This window comes from Equus quagga, chromosome 10 (assembly GCF_021613505.1).
Source record: "Equus quagga isolate Etosha38 chromosome 10, UCLA_HA_Equagga_1.0, whole genome shotgun sequence".
NCBI lineage: Eukaryota > Metazoa > Chordata > Mammalia > Perissodactyla > Equidae > Equus > Equus quagga.
This window is the reverse complement of record NC_060276.1, coordinates 37,204,932-37,224,295: the sequence shown is the minus strand read 5'-3', so window position 1 is coordinate 37,224,295 and position 19,364 is coordinate 37,204,932. Positions and strand designations below refer to the sequence as shown.

The 19,364-nt window shown below is 46.5% G+C and overlaps 2 protein-coding genes across 4 annotated transcripts in view; one reads left to right on the top strand and one right to left on the bottom strand.

The window, feature by feature from the left end:
• The window catches only part of ATG4A (autophagy related 4A cysteine peptidase), a 54,195-nt gene extending 42,297 nt beyond the window's left edge, over nucleotides 1-11,898 (top strand). For 2 of the 3 annotated variants that reach the window (XM_046673819.1, XM_046673818.1), the window contains exons 7-13: nucleotides 1,627-1,706; nucleotides 2,372-2,559; nucleotides 2,681-2,759; nucleotides 6,999-7,144; nucleotides 8,355-8,411; nucleotides 9,851-9,959; nucleotides 10,510-11,896. In XM_046673819.1, the coding sequence (XP_046529775.1) occupies nucleotides 1,627-1,706; nucleotides 2,372-2,559; nucleotides 2,681-2,759; nucleotides 6,999-7,144; nucleotides 8,355-8,411; nucleotides 9,851-9,959; nucleotides 10,510-10,580 (730 nt within the window). In that variant the 3' untranslated portion in view covers nucleotides 10,581-11,896. Of the gene's footprint in view, nucleotides 1-1,626; nucleotides 1,707-2,371; nucleotides 2,560-2,680; nucleotides 2,760-6,998; nucleotides 7,145-8,354; nucleotides 8,412-9,850; nucleotides 9,960-10,509 lie in introns of all 3 variants that reach the window. The other variant, XM_046673821.1, reaches the window with a different exon arrangement.
• A 958-nt stretch (nucleotides 11,899-12,856) lies between these two features.
• Nucleotides 12,857-19,364, bottom strand: part of COL4A6 (collagen type IV alpha 6 chain) — a 257,943-nt gene continuing 251,435 nt past the window's right edge. Inside the window, exons 28-31 of the mRNA XM_046672845.1 lie at nucleotides 18,973-19,089; nucleotides 17,857-18,048; nucleotides 16,856-17,142; nucleotides 12,857-14,500 (exon numbers count right to left, since the gene is read on the bottom strand). Coding sequence (XP_046528801.1) covers nucleotides 14,240-14,500; nucleotides 16,856-17,142; nucleotides 17,857-18,048; nucleotides 18,973-19,089 — 857 coding nt within the window. The 3' untranslated portion in view covers nucleotides 12,857-14,239. The remainder of the gene's footprint in view (nucleotides 14,501-16,855; nucleotides 17,143-17,856; nucleotides 18,049-18,972; nucleotides 19,090-19,364) is intronic.

Sequence of the window (19,364 nt, the reverse complement as noted above, 5' to 3'; positions counted from 1 at the left end):
GCGGGTTCAGATCCCAGGTGCGGACATGGCACTGCTTGGCACGCTGTGCTGTGGTAGGCATCCCACATATAAAGTAGAGGAAGATGGGCACGGATGTTAGCTCAGGGCCAGTCTTCCTCAGCAAAAAGAGGAGGATTGGCAGCAGTTAGCTCAGGGCTAATCTTCCTTAAAAAAAAAAGTGCTCAATAAATTTTAGATGAATGAATGAAAATGGCAGCCAGAATCTGGGGCTGGATTTAGGCATCAGAAGATTGAAATCATCTACCTTCGTTTAGGATCGCCACTTCAATTCCTGGGCTCTCTGGCACATGATGGCGGGACCTGCTCCATTCAAAATACAGATGGGGCACTGTTTCAATTCTTAGCCGACCTTCAACAACCTAGAATGCTTTGGAAATGTGCTTGTGAGGGGAGTAGTCTGGATTTCCCAGGGACCCAAGTGAAACCTGTATCTTGGCTTTACTCCTTGCTAACAGTGCAGACTCTCTGAGACCACTTTCTTGCCTTAGTCCTTAGTGCATTTTGGGGCATCGCTGACTTTACTGAGTGAGGATCTGGCAGTATTTCGGGAACCACTGTAGGAACCCAGGGTAGAAAGTGTAAAAGATTAGAATGGCTCTGCTGAGCCCCAAATCCAGCTTGAAATAGTTGGTTTTTAAATGACATCTCTCAGAATTTGCTTCTTTCTTCTAAATTTTGAGGTTCCCGACAACAAATGAATGGAAATATACATTTTTAAAGGATTTAAGTGGGTTCTGATTCATCATGATTGTTATCATTAACAGCAGTATATTATTATTATTATTTTGGGGGAAGTTAATACATTAAAATGAATAAAATAAAAGTGTAATTAACCTTTTCCTGGGAGCTACTTTGGTTTGGGAGGGGATGTTTTTTCTTTTGTCCAGTGAGACTGGGCTTTGCCCAAGGATCCCAGAGTAGCCGGGTTAAACATGTCTCCTTTCAAACTGGCGAGAGGAGAAGATAAGGGAGAAATTGGCATAGTACTTTACTCACACCTCAGATAATCTCTCTTTTAAAGGGATTTTCTTTCTAATCTCCTCTGAAGTCATGCAATTCAGTGTGCTCTGTCTCTTCAACGATTGCCCAGCAAGGCCCAGCGAGGCCGCCTGCAACCCAGGGCTCCCTGAGCAGCATTCTCAGTGCACATGGGGAGGGGTGCAAGAAATCATCCTGGGCTTATTCTCCGTGGTATCTATGCTCCTAACAAATATATATATATTTTAGTGACAGTTTCCTTTTATTGAAAAAAGCAGTATATCAGACTATCTTTTATTTAAGAAAGGAAACCAAAATCTCTTAGGAGCAGTTGCGCTGGTAACTTCTCTCTTTCGCCCAACAGGAGTAACGTCATTTTGTGAGGTCAACTTTTCCACAGAGCAGGGCCTTCCTTTAGAGGTTTGGAAACAGTGACTGTGGCGTTCTCAAGGTGCCTAGACACAGAATGTTCCAGAGCTCAGTCAGAGGAGTCAGAGTTGACGCGAACCCTGGCTTCCCTGTGGCTCAGCGTTCGGTGGCTTCAGGAACATTGGCTGTAGACTGTTCTGCTTCCTGCTGATATTTCCATTTTCCCCAAATGTGACTTCGTTGTATGTTGCTTTGCAGAAAACTTGCTTTATTTGATGAATGGAATTCCTTGGCTGTTTATGTTTCCATGGATAACACAGTGGTCATTGAAGATATCAGTGAGTCCCCAGTCTGTTTATCTTCCCAGGTGTGGGTGATGAGGTTTTTCCTCACCATTCAGAGAGCGGGGGCGACACACACGCATGCACACACACGCTCTGGCCTGCCCCACCAGAGTAGGGGAGCTTAGAGGAGCACAGGACTCCGGTTAAGCATTCCCTGCACCCTTTTTTCTCTTCCCTTTCAGCTTTCTGAAAGGGAGAAAACAATTAGAGGATCTTTGCTGCTCCTCAGTGAGGTACCAGACCCCATTCCCTGCAGGACAGCCCAAGTGTGGATAATCAGTTAAAGCACCGACACGTCTTCTGTGCAGGCCTCCCCCTTGCCCAGCCCTGTGCTCTGCGCCATGGGGTTGGAGAAAGCAGAAGACAGTCCCTGTCCCAAAGGCCCTTGCAGACTAGTTGAGAAATGAGATTCTCTCAGTGAGTGCATAATATCTGACGGGAGGGAAGGGAGACTTCAGTTGCCAGAAGGAAGAGAAGTGAGGGCTAGAGGAGTGGCCTGGGCTTCCTGTGGGAGGTGGGGGTGAGCTGGGCACTGGTGGCAAAGGGGAGGGCCTTCGGGGCAGGGGTGTCATGTGAGGGCTCCCTTAGTTTTGCCCTTGGCACATCTCCTAGGGCTGGATACCCCTTATTTACCCAGCTCTCTTGTCTTCTGTTTCTAGAAAAAATGTGCTGCATCCTTCCCTTGAGTGCTGACACAGCTGGTGAGAGCCCCCCCAGCTCTCTGAATGCTTCTAACCGGAGTAAGAGTACCTCTGCCGGCTGGCCAGCCTGGAAACCCCTGCTGCTCATTGTGCCCCTTCGCCTGGGCATAAACCAAATCAATCCTGTCTATGTTGATGCTTTCAAAGTAAGTTGCACCTTTTCCCGAGCCCATTGCTGCCTGCCCATCACACTGCCATATGAGCACGGAGATCCGTGAGCAGCAGTCCACAAGTGAGTTGAGAATCTTGCATTCTCTTTCCCTCTAGGAGTGTTTTAAGATGCCACAGTCTTTAGGGGCATTAGGAGGAAAACCAAATAACGCCTATTATTTCATAGGATTCTTAGGTAAGAAAAGAGGCATCACAAGTAAGTCATCGTGGGCTAGGGGAGGGTGGGCAGAAGGTTTGCACGGGAAACCAGGCAATTCCAGTTAGGGGGCCCTCATCCAGCCTGGAGGTGTTGTGGCCTCTGGTCAGCTCATTCTGTCTCCGGCCTATCTATGGAGAGTAACACTTGTGTGTGCCTGACAGAGAGCAGATCCCCTTTCAATGCGTCCACTTCCTTGCCTCTTGATAAGATGGTTCCACAGCTGCTTTCCCTCTGGACCACTACAAGGTCATAGCATTGCTTCAGCATATCTCTCTCCTTCCTGTGGGGCCCAGGGCAGTGAGGATTCACTCCCCTGGCCTTGCTACCTCCCTCTTACTGGGGCTCGGGCATTCAGGCTAGGAGCCATCCTCTGGCTTCTCAGGCCCACATAGCTGGGCCTGCTGGCTCATTATTCAGAGTCGTGACTGGAATTAGAGGAAGCAAAGACAGAGGCATGCCTTTTCTGATAATGGGGGCTAAGCCTTAAAACCACTAACCTTCTAATGCAGATCTTAATGAGCAGCCTGGCATTCTCTGCCTAGGTTGATGTCTCTGGAAACCCAGCTACTTTATTCACTAGCTATGACCAGAGACATTTAAAGCCCTTGGCACACAAGGCGAGCTAGCCTAATGCTTCTCAAACTTTAGTGTGCACGCGAATCACCTTGAGAGCCTATTAAAATGCAGGTTCAGCAGGTCTGAGGTGGGACCTGAGGTTCTGCGTTTCTAACTAGGTAGTGCTGATGCTGCTGATGCACACAGCATGCTCTGAGTACCAAGGTCCTAGACACCCGGTTAGTGCCAAAGAGCACGGGTAAGGGAGTGATGCGGCTGGGAAATCTGGTGCTTCTTGCAGGAGTGGAGTGGTCCTGAAACCGGGCTTTGAGGAAGTTTTGAACTTAGATTGCAAGGGAGAACCTTAGATAGGCAAGGGAGAGGCAGCACTGGTATGGGAAATGGCAGGAGGGATGTTCAGAGGACAGGGTGAGATGGACTTGGTCACCCTCCCACCCATCTCCTCCTCTGAGATTTTGGGAGGTGAGGTGGGGTGGAAACAGACATACCTGGCTTTGTATGCCAGTCTCCCACTTGCTAGCTGTGTGACTGCAGGAAAAGGGGACAACTCTTTCAGTCACAGGTCCCTCTTATGGGAAATAGGGCTAACACTTGACTCCCCATGCTGTCACCTCACAGTAGAGCACTCAGCAGAGGGCCAGGCATGTGGTACGCGCTCAAGAAAAGGTGGCCCCACCCTGCCTGACCCCAACTCCTCTTTCCTTCGCTCGCTTTCTTCCTCTCTTTGGGGCGGACCTTTCTGCAAGGTTGCCTCAGCTCCCTCTAATGCTGCCATCTATTGGTTGAGTCTAAGAACTACAGCTTGATGGAAAATGTGGAAACCGTGGAGGCTTTTATTTTTCTAAGTACAAAATCCAGTATTTGGAGTTATGTAAATTTAGATGTCCTCTGTTTCTAAGCTTTTGGGTTCCTGTCAAAAAACATGTTGCAAAAATCTGTTTCCTACTGTTTGTGCTTAAGGACAAGGTTGAAACAGATTGGAAAATAATTTTGGACGGATCTCAGTGAATAGCATGTGTGATCCCTGGGCTTCCTGGCCTCCCTTATCCCAAGTTATCCCGAGAGAATTTGCCAAGCTGGCATAGCCCTGTTTCCCAAGGCCACTGGGTCAGGGTGATTTTGTGAAGTTTGATTACTTATGAAAGGGGTGTGGGCAATCCTCTGTTCCCGAGACCGAGGTTCACGTAGTGCCCACTTGCCCATTAACTTTCATAAGTCCTTTGTTTAACCTTCACATGAGGCTCCAAAGTCCCCTCAGCTCCCCTTTTCTGACTCACCCCCTTGCTGTATTAGGTCCAGGGGTCCAGATTGGTAGAATGTCTGAAGGGAGGGAACGGATGAGAGCTGCCATTTTCTGCTCAGCTGCCCTGTGCCAGGGATTCTGCAAAGTTTTATCTCTCAATCTCTCTCTCTCTCTCTCTCTCTCTGTCTGTCTATAGATATTGATAGAGATAAATAACAGATATACTCATATAGATAGATATAGAGATATAGATAGTCATATAGAGATATAGATAGATATAGTTATCACAACCCCTCTGTGAGGTAGAGATCCTTATTTGTATTTACACCTAGTGAAACTAACATTTAGAGAGGTTGTTTCCTCAAAGGTCACCCAAATATAAAGTAGCAAAGCCAGGATTCGATCCCAGTTTGGCCATCCCCACCTGCCCTGCCACATTTCTTCTTGAGTGTCCTCTGGGCTGGTGGGAAGCTGGGAGAAGCTCTTGGTGTTGGAGACTGTGGCCAGGGTGAGACTCTGGCTGTCACATTTTTCCTGCTTAGAGAGATGTTTGTCCCCTGCGCTTTGGTGGAGGTTGCCACCTGGAGATCTGCAGCGTTTGAGTCCCATGTCTGCAGATGGTTGACCAGCCTGTCTCTTCTCCTCGGGCCTCATTCAAGACCTTGGGTTAGCCCCCGCATCAATTCTAGGACTTTTTAGCTCTTCTAGTATATCTTTTTTAAGTATTCTCATAAACGGGGCAGCCTGTAAAACTCCACTACACACACACACACACGCACGCGCACACACACACACACACACACACACACACACACACACACCCATGGGAAAGGGCCAGAGCCAGAGAGGATGCTGTTATTATTCCCAGCACCTTGACTTGAAACACTCTGACAGAATGCTCGGTTCTAAGCCTGCTTTGGGTTTCTCTTTGCTGGTGCACAACTTCCTTTTCCTCTTACCTTTCTGTGGTCTTAGGCAGCCTTCCTTCTAAACATCCGGGTTGTTGCTCTTCTTTCTGACTTGAGGCTTTTTTCATATAACTGACCTCACCCACCTGTGATCTGGGGGAAATATGTACCTTGACTTTCATAAAGTGAGTCATATGGGTAATTGTTTTCCAAATACTCTTAGACATATATTTGTAGGGAAATACTTTTGAGTCTAAGCAGGATACTTCTATAACCACCTTGTTTTTGTATTGTGTTTTAAGCATTTCACAGAGATGAAATCTTCTTGTTCTCATAACACCCTGTGAGGTAACTGGAACAGCCCAAAGACCCCAGTTTAAAAACAAGAAAATTAAGATAGAGTGAGTTAAGTAGTTTGTTCTAGGTCTGTGATACAGACAAGTTAAGCTTTTCATCAGACATCAGAAACACATTCTTTGCCAACAGAAGCACTTAGATGTGTCCAGCACAATCCTGGATGCCATTCCAGGGAGGGTCTTTGGGGCATCCCTCCTGCTCCATCCTCCTGCCTGAGGTAGGTCTCTCTTTGGTTGCCTTACACAATCTAGAACACAGAGGCCCAGATGGTCCTCAGCCCTGGACAGTGAGGTTGGGGTGCCCCCGTGGGTACTTTTGCCTCCTCAGCATGCCAGTGATGAACATTAGAGGGACTCTCAGCCCTTTGAATATCAGATAAAAGTAGAGATTTCATTATCCTAAACTCCTCCCAGGTCATTATTGGGCTAAACTTCTTCAATTTAATGAAACATGGCTTTTCTCTCATTTGTAAAGATCGATCACCCCAAAGTGGGTTTTCCCAGTGAGGTGTATCCATACTGATGTTAATGTGGCTGAGGCGGTGCTTTCTGACAGGAATTACTAACTTGCTAACAATGACTAACTTACTAGCTAGTCAAGATCAGAAGTCAGCTCCCTGGTATGTCATCCCTAGCAGAGTCAGCATTCCCATTTCTTCCAGAGGCCAAGGCCTTTTTCCTTACCAAATGTGCTCTCTGACCATAGGTCTAAGAACCAATGGTCTGGAGCGAGATGCTTGCCAATGTTGAAAGAGGCAGGAAGCTCCCTAGTGGCATCTGGACTCAAGACTTGGTGATTCTACCTGCCACCTCTTTGCTACTGCTGCTCACAGAGCCTGCCATGTCATCTGTGGTCTCTCATTCCCGCCTTTTCCCCAACCTGTCACTTTCCATTTTTGGAGTTGGGCTTTGAGGAGGTGTAAATGCTAGGGCAAGTCTTCTCATTGAATGATTGGATTTCGGTGCGGGTGGCTTCCTTCAAGCATGCTCACCCTACTTCAGGCTTTCTGTCATCTCATTCTCATAGTCACCAAGGAAGGGGTTAGGAAAACCAGAGCGCCTCCCCTCAAGGACAGCAGCGGGTCCTGGGCCAGTAGTTTTTCAAAGCTTATGCATGTCTCGTTCAAAACAGGTGATGAGCTCATTTTCCTGGACCCTCACACAACCCAGACTTTTGTTGACACTGAAGAGAACGGAACAGTTGATGACCAGACTTTCCATTGTCTGCAATCCCCGCAGCGAATGAACATTCTGAACTTGGATCCTTCTGTAGCATTGGTGGGTATCTGAAGGTTGGGTGGGCCGAGAGATATGCCACCCTGTTACAGATTGGTTCCCTGGGAGTTATCCAGGTTGCTAGGTAGAGTGGCAAGAGTATATTCACTTACCACCCCCATGAGCGGTAGGATAGTGTAGTGGGGAATGAATGGACCCTGAAGCCAAACTGCTTTAGTTGGAATCCAGGCCCAGCCACTTACTGGCCATGGACTTGGTGGGAGCGGTCCCTTAACTATTCTGAGCTTCAGTCTCCTCATCCCTAAAATGAGCAAAGCAAAGGTTCCTTCCTTGTAGAGTTGTGTGAGGTGTACTGTGCGTAAGGCGCCTAGCACAGTGCCTGGCACCTTGTAAGCATTCTATAAATGTTAGTAATTGTTAGTGTTACCATCTTTCCCCCTTTTCTTTCTTGCCCTCTAATCATTGCCACATAGGCACAGGGAATAAGGTGGGACTTAGCTAGGGAGGAGTAAGGGGGCAAGACCTCCTGGGTGGACAGTGCCCATTTCTCTGAACACACAATCCAGGAAGTTGCAGGGTTTCCCCCTTGGAAGTATGACTGCTGTCTCAACACATTGAAGGGGCAGCTGCCTGTGAAGTAGCCAGTGCTTCTGAGGCCTGTCTGCATCCTCTCTTCCAGTTTAACCTGATTGTCAGAGCACCAGTGACCAAGAGCTGACAGAGTCCTCCTCTTGTTTTGAACCATTCTTTCACTGCTGTAGGATGGCTCTGAGGAGGAGGGAAATGGCTCATGGTTCTCTTTATTCTAATAGAAATTCCTTAAGGTCAAAGCCACCTTATTAAGTATTGCCTCCAGCTAGGAGTACTATTTGACTTTTGTTTGCTGGTTTAATGGACTATTCTTTGTAGATATGTATATTTGTGCACTGAATGTAATGGAATTAACCCCACAACTTGGAGATTGGTCTTCAAGTTACTCTGTCTCACAGTATAAGGGGAGAAGGACAGGGAGGGACAGGGATAGAGAAAAAGGGGACAGGGAGAGAACAAGAGAGAAAATGAGTAGATGTGTGTGTCCAGGGGAGGTAGTGAGCTAGGAGGGTGAGAAGCCCAGGCAGTCTTCCTTCTTATTGCCAAAGACACATCCCAAGAGAGTGGCCCACGTCCTAACTCTGGGCCATCTTGCAATACAGCGGGCCTGCCTCGGTGCCCCTGACCAGTGCTAAGTTGTGTTCTTTTGCTTTCCCCCAAGGGATTTTTCTGCAAAGAAGAAAAAGACTTTGATAGCTGGTGTAGCCTCGTTCAGAAGGTAAAGATGTATGTTTTTCTTAGTCTTAAAAAATGAAAATTATTCAATATGACTCCTTTTCAAGATTGTTTTTCATGGTAAAATAAACCTAGCCTGATAGGACTTCATTGCAAGAGAAAGAAACTCAGATATGGGGAATTGTGCATAACTTTGGGAGAATGAAAGAAAAACTTTTGTTTGGAATATGCTTTGTTTGTCAAGTGAGCAATATTTTCATTTACTTACTGTTTCATCTCATTAAGCTACAAGTCATATGAAATACTCAACTAATATTACACTGTTAACTTAAAAATGCTAATTTCATATAGCTCAGCATAAATTCTTTCTTACTCTGCACGTAACACTGAGATGATTGAGAAACTAAACTACTTTTCTATTAGTATAGTGGTCCATTTACAGTTTATGTAATGTATTCTGTTATGGTTTAGAGGGCTTGTCTTTCTATTAACTGTCTTATGTATATAAAATATAGGCATGCTGCCACTTATAGAAAACACAATTTGCAGAAATGTGTGTAAATACTAAAGCGAGTTATTCTTTGTTCTTGGTATTTTATGTAAAAGGGTAGTTATTGTTTTGCTGGCTTACAATCTTTGTATCTGCCTGCCTTGTCCTCAGCTTCTAACACATGCCAAATATGTGGGAGACACTGATAAACGCTTATTGAGAGAGTGAAGGGAGGTCATAGGGAGTCGTTTCAAGAGCCCTGGATGGGGTGGCAGGAGACAGGATGTTTTCTCCTATCTGCAAAACAAAGAGATTGGAGAAATGGGAGCCCAGAGCCTCTTGTAAATGTAAGGAGGGAAGATTTTTTTTTCACAAGTGAACAGATAATTAACACTAATGTCCCTAGCCGAACCTGAAACCCCAGTTAAAAATTAGCTGAGACATAATGGAGAATTATTTTCCAAAGGCAATGCTTACCTTTCAGAATGTAGCAAAACTGTATTTATATCACATTTAAAGTTAGAATGAAAATTTTCTGATAAGACTATGTCATTGAGATTAGGACATATACTATAAGTGTGGGACTAAAACTGAAACCATGCCATTATGTACCAATATTCTCTTGGGGCAGATTTAATTTGATTAACCAACATTTCTTTGGAGCCAACACTTCAGGAACATCTCACTCGTAAATAGAGCTGGCCCCATGCAACTGGTATATGACTTGAACCTCATGATGGCGTATGGGCAGTGAGTACTGGCCTTCCATAAGATACTCCCTCCAGTGTCCTTCCTTCCTGGCCAACAGTATCTAGAATTGAAGAGGGCTAGGTCTTCAGATGGGCCAAGTAGAGGATGGATGTATTTGCCAGGTCTTTACTTTCACCTTTCAGCAACCAGGCTACCCTCTTAGGGTTTGGGGTCATAGACTTCCAATTGGACAGAAATGTAGTGACTCTGCAGTGTTTATAACTATTTTTATGTCTCCTCAGGAAATTCTAAAGGAAAATTTAAGGATGTTTGAATTAGTTCAGAAACATCCATCGCACTGGCCTCCCTTTATTCCTCCAGCTAAGCCAGAAGTGACAACCACTGGGGCAGGTAAGCTGTTGTTCACTGGCTCTCCGGACAGCAGACCCATGCATAGCAGTTTTTTATGAGACAGAAGCAATTGTGGCTCATGCTTTCTCTGGAATATAAAATTTCTACTCAGCTGAATTAATGAAGGAATGGTGCTTCTGATTATTGTAATCCTCTGATGCACTGATATTTACCCATTTCAAAGAGCAGCAGAAAATGAGCTCAGTGCAAAGGTTCCACATAAAATCAAAAGGACTAGGATTTTTTTCATCGTCTGGTTCAGAGTAACAAATCAGAGATGATGGGTGATTCAAAAGATGCCTCAGCGGTCTTAACAGAGCTTCATCCTCAGCACTGTGAATAGGACTATGTAACTAATCCAGTTATTTTGATTCTTTATAGAGAATTTCTAATACTTGGCAGTGGTCCTATCTGTAAGTCTCCTCCACATAAGCTTTTCTTTAGCAAAGCAATGAAAAGATACACAGTCTTAACTACTGAGTAATGTATTATTGACCCCTTCAACCTACGTGTCAAGCTGTTCTTCTTTCTCATTTCTGTATTCTGATAGAATTCATTGACTCTACTGAACAACTAGAGGAGTTTGACCTGGAGGAAGATTTCGAGATTCTGAGCGTATAGAATAGTGGGAACTCAACTTGGAGGTCTGTCTTCCACCTGGCGCCAGAAGAACATGAACTCGTCACATAAAACTTTTCTAGTCAGCAAGTGCCTGATATGCCAACAGCACACAAACTTGATAGCAATCATGACTGAGCCAATCACCATTTCTCAGAACAAACAACCAACCAACAACCCTTCCCCAGAAAGAACTAGAACAATCATTCTAGGAGCAGAAAGATTATGTGTCGTCCCTTGCTTCCCAGCTTATCTTACATGGCCAGCGAGTCTGCAGCTACTGAAATGAGGAGGTGGACATCTGGAAGACAGACAGCGACTCCCACTTTGCTTCAAGCACCAGCAGATGAGAGATGGTCACCCTGTGCTTCTTCACCCTTTCAGGTGTGACCTCTTTGGGGCTAAATACTAAGACGCGATCTGTTCTCTTGCTCTAATAATAAAGTGATTGCATCAGGGAGAAAAAGTTCTTGTTCAGTTATTTGAATATGTATGTATTTTAAATAATTATAATTTCTATCAAAAAGTTTGTCAAAGAAATTATGTCAAATGTGCGTGTGTTGATCTCCTTCCTATTTGGAGGAACCTTACTATTTGATCGGTCACTGTTCCCATCCTTACCGATACTTTCGTCAGGTGTCACCCTGTCCTTAAATCAAGTCATGATCATTTAAATCAGAGGTCAGCAAACATTTGCTGTAAAGGGCCAGATAGTAAGTAAATATTTTAGGCTTTGCAGACCACACAGCCTCTGTCACAGCTACTCAGCTCTGCTCTTCAAGTGCAAAAGTAGCCCTAGGCTGTATGCACACAAATGAGCCTGGCTGTAATCCAATAAAACTTTATTTACACAAACAGGCGGAGGGCTGGATTTGGCCCTCAGGCTGTAGATTGCCAGTCACTGGCTTAAACTGTTGATTTTTGTTTGGGAAATTAAAAATTGTGTTTGAATTAGCCTCCATTTTGGTTGACAGCCATAATTAGAATTATTCATGTGGTGACATTTAATCTGTGCATCGGATACAATTCCAAACCATTTCAGGACTAGCACCATACTCAATTTTAGAGTACATATTCATCAAATTGGCTTTGCTGACCACTCTCCCATGTGGATGCACCTCAGGTCCCAGCAATGTCTTCCAAGTTTCTTCTTTTTGCCTTCTTAACCTGTATGCATTTCACCTCCATCCTCAACTGAGTCCCGAGGAAGGCCAGCAACAGTGGTTTGAGAACTAGCACCAAACCAAGGTGTTTTTTTTTTTAACTTTTTATTAAGATTATGATAGTTTACAACCTTGTGAAATTTCAATTGTACGTTATTGTTAGTCATGTTGTAGGTGCACCACTTCACCCTTTGTGCCATCCCCCCCCCCCCCCCCCTCCCCTGGTAAACACCAATCAGTTCTCTTTGTCTTTAACTTCCACCTATGAGTGGAGTCATACAGAATTTGTCTTTCTCTATCTGGCTTATTTCACTTAACATAATGCCCTCAAGGTCCATCCATGTTGTTGTGAATGGGACAAGTTTATCGCTTTTTATGGCTGAGTAGTATTCCATTGTATATATATATATATATATATACCATATCTTCTTTATCCAATCATCAGTTGATGGGCACTAAACCAAGGTGGTTGTTTGTCATATATTTAGGAATGTTAGAATACTTGTTTCCTTAGATTCCATTTTTTCTTTTTTTTCCAGCAGGTAATATATTCTAGTGGTTCAAAATTCAAAAGGTGCAAAATGGTATTCAGTGAAATGTCTCTCCCTCCCACAGGCCAGTTCCTTTCCCTGAACGCTCCCAATGTTATGAATTTCTTGTTTATCCTTCCAGAGGGTATACTTTATGCATATACAAATATATGCATATATGTCTTAGATTTGATTTTAATGACTTTAACATTTCTCTACTTTTGGTTTATCTATAAATGATCCTGAGGCTCCAGAAGTATGCAAATGCCCTTTTTGAACTCTAACGTGTGACAAGCTAAAAGCAGTTGTAGACTTATCTTGAAAAAGGTTTTGGATGTGTTGCCTCTTTCTGCCCTTTTAATTGTATTTTTTCCTGCCTGAGTGTTTTGGTATAAAGATTTTTATATTTTATATTTTAAAGGACTCTTTCTGCCCTTTTAATTGTACTTTTTCCTGCCTCAGTGTTTTGGTACAAAGCTCAACTTGCAGTCGCAGGAACCCCCACGGCTCTGAGGGGGGACTCAGGAATTGTAGTGAGATGGACTTTAGAAAAGTTTTCATCAAAGAATGTCAAAAAAGTCAAACGTTCATATTTAATTTCTTTTATTTGCGATGTACAAAGCTGACACCATGCTTATTACTCAGATAAGGAGGTGAAGGTAACAATAATTCAGATTATACTGATTATGCTTTTTCTGTGTTGGCACAGTTTACATAATATTTAAGGAAACAGAATCACTTGGAAGGAATTGCCTCATGTCAACAAAGCTAAGTGTTCTGGGAAATCGATAATTAAAGGAAATGGTTAAAACAAATCCCCCCCAAATAGAATACAATACATTTTAAAGTCAACTCAAGCTTGCTTTAGGTCTGCTAACTGCTAAAGAGAGGTGTGTGCTAGATTTTTATGAGGTTTAAACAAATGTATTAAAATAGTTTAACAGGCTACCTGCGAAAGAGCAATTGGATGGATATTTTAGTGGAAAGTCTAACAGCCTCAAAACGCAAAGGAACCAACACACTGCGGCTTCCATTTGCCACATCACACACATCTGGATGGTGTTTGGAATAAACAGGGACTTCTGAGAAATTGGGACAAGGGATTTACCTTTTTGTTCCTGGAGTCAAAAGCAAAATTCACACCTCCTTATCCATCCACCCCTCTACCCCCGGCCTGGGAGAAAGGGCTACAGTTCTCATTTCCCTTTGTGGGCCTGGCCACATTTGGTGCATCCTCTGTTCTACTCTGGACCAGGGCAAGTAGCCTGCCTCTGGCTGAGGAGGGAGCCAGCAAGGAGAGAGTGATTTGTCTAGGACCCTATGAAGTTAATGAGCCCTCTCAGCTGCTGGCTTTCAACCTTCCTAAGCAATAGGGGGCCCAGTTGTGCTCACTCTTGAAGGAGTCAAAGCTCACCCCTGACTACTGGCTGGCACCTTACTGTGGCTCTGCTGCCTGTCCAGACACAGTGCACCCCTTGAAGAGTGACAGCTTGCCCTCTGCAGGCTTGAGCTATCTAAGAATGTTTAGCCAGAGATGTTTTTTTTAATGTGGAAACACTGGGTTCTGGTATAAGCCAAATAATGTGTGGTGACCTCCAGACATAAAGAAATGACTTATCCGCTATTATGAAGAGCTTGCTGATCAAAACAGGAAAACTAGTGGTCTAAGAATGTGGTGGCCCAGCAGGTCTTTCTGAGGTAGCCATGAATAGTCATGCAAACATCCAAATCAAATAGTAGCACCAGGTTGACTGAAATGAGACAACAGATCTCAGCAGGGTGGGCTCACCCATTGGGCCTGAGGGTTGGGGTGACCAGTGTCCAGTAGTCCAGCCCCAATGAGACTCCAATGTTCAATTTGGCAGATGGGAAAAAGGGCTTAGGCCTTCCTTCTTCAGACCGTTCGGCTTTGTGAGGTGACGGTTGTGCGAGGGAGGGGAGGGCAAGGGGCAGAGTGGCAGGTGCCACCCTACAGGCTTTTCATACACACCTGGCAGCGGCTGACCCGGGTGTGGAGCTGCCCGGCTTTTAGCGTTTCGGATACAGGCTCCTCCCTAAACTGCTGCCTCTCCTCCACTGTTGTCAGCCAGAAACTGTACTTGTTGGCAAAGTAGTGGCAGGTGCCTCGGGCACCACTGCACTCGATGAAAGGAGTGGCCCGAAAATCCTCTAGGCAGGAGCCAGGTGAGACCAGGGACTGGCCTCCGCCCTCGGCGCCAGCGGCAGTGTGCTGAAACAGACAGGGTTGTTGTGTGAGCTGCGCCCGCCAGGGCCACCATGGGAGATGATGGGTGCTCTGCTGCTCCAGGGGGAACGTGTGCGCCCCTCCTAAGCTCTGCTCCCTTGGTTCAGCCCCAGCGTCTAGCCAGCATAGCAAAAGCTCTATTTTAGGACCCGGGCTGCTCATTCTCCCTTGTAGTAGCCTCAGGGCCAGGAGCACCCCCTCCAGGCTCCCTAGTGCCCTCCTAAGCCCCTGCGCATGGGCAGCGGCTACATCTCAGCCAGTGCTTCCCAGACTGCTGCTGTCCCACTGACTTCTGAGATGTGTTAGATGGCCCCCCCGCCCCAAATCTCCACAGATAAATAAGTCTAAGAAAGGCTGGATTAAGGAAAATTCAATAGGTTTCAGAGTGCAGTTGTTCCCAGAGCCCTCTTTCTGCTCCGAGCCCTTGGTGGTGGGCTCCAAGAAGGGAGAAGAGCACGCAGTACTCCACAAAGTGGTTAACCACGGGCCCGCTCCTCCAACAAAGCTATTAGTAGATCTTACTCTGAAGTTACCTTCATTAGAACTTATATTTTCAATCTGTACCACACCATTTAGGGCAACATATCATGTTTATCACCTGCAGAGTACAAGTGGGACTCAAATTGGGCCTAATGTCCTGGCCCTTGCTTCAGAGGGCTCCCTCGGCACACGATTTCAGGATTTCCCCGTTGGTGCCGCTCATGAACCTATCATCTCTAGTCACAGTACCCGCAGACAGCCGCTCCCGTGTCTCCACTCCCCAGCCCCTCTCCCTGCACCTCACTGGGTTATTCTCTGGACCACAGGAGGTGGAGAGAGGCCTCATACACACCCAGGCCAGCAAATGGCCAATGGGACAAATGCCCAGGTTGGACGCGCAGGGATGCCCTTCTTTGCAGAACTTCGGGAGAGTGAGTCTCCATATAAGTGAGCTTTCCTGATAAATGAAGCCTCAAAGTTTTCCTCATTTTGATCCTCAGATAGGAAACTTTCTAGAACAAATGACACATTTCCCCATCTCACTAAATGGCAGACACTCTGTATCTTACACTTTGCAGATGACCCAGGCTTGTCGTTGTGAACATTGGTTTTTGTGTTGGGCGATTGTGCAGGGTCCCCATACTAAGGGGCGCAGCTTGTAGAGTTCTTGAGCTGTCTTTCAATCATTTTCTCCTTTTTAGTAGGCATGCCCCATTGCTTCAAGATGCCTTACTAGGCAATCCAAATTCCCAACTTTTCTTCCTTTCAGGAAAATATATTCTGGTATGTTAGAGTTATGTGTAAAGTAAAATAAAGAGATTTTGAATAAGGGCTTAAGAGTGCTCCCATGAGCAAAGCACATGAGATTTCATGCATAGCTTTCGTTCTGTTCATTGTGGAAGCTCAGGGACCTTTTCTCCTTATTTCCTGGTCTGGGTGGTAGACAGGACAGAATGATAGGAGAGGTGATTCTATATTACATTGGGATAAACTGTCTAATTCACAAAGAGCAAAACAAGGAAGTACCTCACTCCAGCTAGGTACACTAATGTCAGGAAGCTTGTAACTTTGGTAATTCTTCAAAGACACCGTCTCACCATCTTGCCCCTGGCAATTTGGCAAAGAAGCTCTGGCGAGGCAGGATACTTCAATGGGTGCCACACTGGTTTTCCCTGGGAGTTATCCGGGCCCTAAACCTCACCTTTCACTCATTTAATGTCCCCAGATATTCATGGAATATCATGGGAGGGACTTGATGCCTCCCTGGACTTACGGATGTTCTCAGCTCTTTCTTAGCAAGGCACACAGCCTGACTGGCCATTGCTTTCCCACCGAAATGGAGAAGCTCCAAAAATCCCAGCAAGGACACAGAAACACAGCATGCCTCATCTGAACCTTTTGGGAAGAGATGGCAGCAGCTAGAGGGGCCTAGGAGGGTATGCAGAAGAGAGGGGAGTGCCATGCCCAGCCTGACTAGTAAGAGTGTGTCCTGGCCCTGAGTGGGGACAGCCTCTCCCTCACTGTCCACCCAAATCGGGTGTTTCCTCCTTCCTTTGCTTGTGGTATAACTGAAGCAGGCAGAGACATGCCAGGGCTTTTGCCAGTGATTCCTAGATGTTCTCACCCCTGAACCATGGGGTACAAACTGCTCCTTTCTACTCAGACCCATAACTCCCTGTCATTCATGCAGAACTGGGCTCTCTGGTCTTCAGCCAAGCCCAGTCCAAGAATTTTCCTTCCTTTCAAACTCCATGGTTTCTACTCTGTGCCGCTTGAGCCTGGGAACCAACCCAAGGGACCCTCCCAGAGTTCCCTGCCCTCTCCCTCTACCCCGGGGGAGGGGGAAGTGCAGGGCCTTACCATGAGGAAGGAGTACCCGATCCAGAGGCTGCGCCAACCCAGGGGGCACCGTGGGATGGTGATGTCCTGACTGTGCACAGCAATGGCTTGTGAGGGAGCCTCACACACAGAGCAGCGGCTGATGTACTGGGGAATCTGGGTCTGGCCGACAGGCATCATGGGGATGGGGGCGGTGGTGGAGAGCCAGTAGGATTTATCGTTGCGTCCAGCATAGTGGCACACTTCATTGATGTTGCAGTAGATGAAGGGCATGGTGCTAAAGCGGGGAAGACAGGAGCCAGCAAACCCTGGAAGGAGAGATGGTGGACAGGGCCAAGGCTGGGATGTTTCCCAGGGCTGCTAGGACTGGAATAGATGGTGGTTGGGGTTTACATCCAACTGCTTGTAGCAGAGCCAGGGACACCTCTCCTTACAATCCTGGAACACCGTACATACACTGAAGTCTGCTGATCAAATCCTATTTTCAATACACCAGGGAAGTTTGATAATGAAAATCTTTTTATAAACTGAATAATAATTCCCTTATTAATCTGCTTTGTAAAATCAGCATTTAATAGAGTGAATCTGTGGCTCAGAGTCAGCACACCTGTAGACAATACAATTAATTCTTGGGTAATCATTGTTGCCCTGCAGGACATATTATTACTACCACTACTAATTGCTAACGTTTAATGGATGCTTAATATGTGCCAACTGTTGTTCTAAGCATTTTACATTGGGTAATTCATATGATCCTTATGTCACCCTATGGGATAGGTACTAGAATTAGCCTTGTTCCATTAAGGAGCAAGCAGCAGCTTAGAGAGGTTGAATAACTTGTCCAGGGTACACAGTAAGTGCTAGAGCCAGGGTTTGAACCCAGATCTTCCTGACTCCAGAACTGGTGCTCCTAACCCACTATCCAAAAGTAGGCCCGCCAAGGGCTGGGAGGAGTGAGAAGGGTAGCTCTTGGTCCTTGTGGGGACGGATGGCCAGGGCTGGCTGTCAGAGCCGGTACCTACCCAGGTCCTGGTTGTGGGCTTTCTCCTGCCCCTCCACGAACAGCAAGCTGTAACCCACCCACAGCTGGCTCATCCCGATGGGGCACAGGGGCACCTGTTCCGACTGGCTGTGCTTCACCAAGGTGTAGCCCACTCTCACGCTCTGCCCAGGCATTCCAGCCCTCCCGAAGGGGCCCTGCTTCCCTGGAGCTCCTAAGAGGGACAGAGCAGAAAAGGGGTGAGCCAGGTTCAGCCAATAATAATAGCAGCTACTCTTTGTGCCAAGCGTTAAGCAGGGCACATTATGTACACGTGTTAGCTCACTCGATCCTCATGACAACCTTACCACCCCAATTTGTAGATGAGGAAACTGACGCTCAGAGGTCCCACAGCTAGGGAGTGGTGGAGCTAGAATACCAACTCAGATGTCTTGGGCTGCAGAGTCCTCACTTTAAAAAGCACGCTATCCAGCTTCCCTCCCACAGCCACCTGGCCTTGGCTTCTCTGCGAGGGGATGAAGGAGTGCAGGGAGCTACTTCTCGGGCTGGCCTTGCAGGCTCTCATAGGAGATAACTAAGTACCTGCCAAATCAGAGGCAGCAAAAGCAGAGTTGGGATTAGCAGGGCAAAATCACACCCTCCTCTCCTGCCCATGGCAGCTGTGGCTAATCCATCACACCACTTCCCCACTGAGCCTCAGAACTGTTCTCTACTCAGGACAACTGATTTGCCACCTCTCATATAAAAGGGGAGGTAAGTATAACAGCCATACCTTATCTCAAATTTTCTTAATCCTTGAACCACCCCCCTCCTAGCCACATCAGAATCCCTGGGTAGAAAAGGGGAGGTGCAGGGCAGGGGGCTACACTACCGTGTACAGTCATAGCTCTTCAGAGCTGAAAGAGAACCCAGAAAAGGATTTGGAACAGTCCTTTGCCTTCCGGAACGTAGGGCTCTAATCCTTCACAGGCTCAGAACAGGGTGGGAGTGAATGGATTAGAGCCCAGTTTTCCAGCCTTCTGGTAGTGTCAAGTTTTACCACCAGGTTTCCCAATTCTCAGATTTGAGATTTTGACCCACCCCCAAGCCTTAAACCCTCATAGAAGCCCTCTGCCCTCTAGTGCCAACATCACCAGACCTTCAAATCCTGGAGGGCCTTGCAGTCCAGGGAGACCAGGGTCACCAAGAGCCCCAGGAGGGCCGGGGAGTCCGCTGGGGCCATCTTTGCCAGGGATTCCAGGTAAACCTTTAGAGCCTGCAGAGAGAGAAGGCCCACAGCGGAGTTCTCAATGGGGAGCATCTGGAGGAGCCCTCCCTGGACAAACAAGAATTGCATGTCATGCCCAGGACTCACCAGGAGAGGGCGCACTGCCATCATCTTGGAGTGCACGCTGAGCTCAGGGCTGAGCCCCCTGGGCTAGTCCTTAGGTCAGGTCCCTGCATCTCGGCCCTGGGACTGCCGTCTGAACGTAACCCTTCTGAGCCCCTTCACACCATTTCCTCCTCCCTTCCTCTCATCCTCCCAGTATG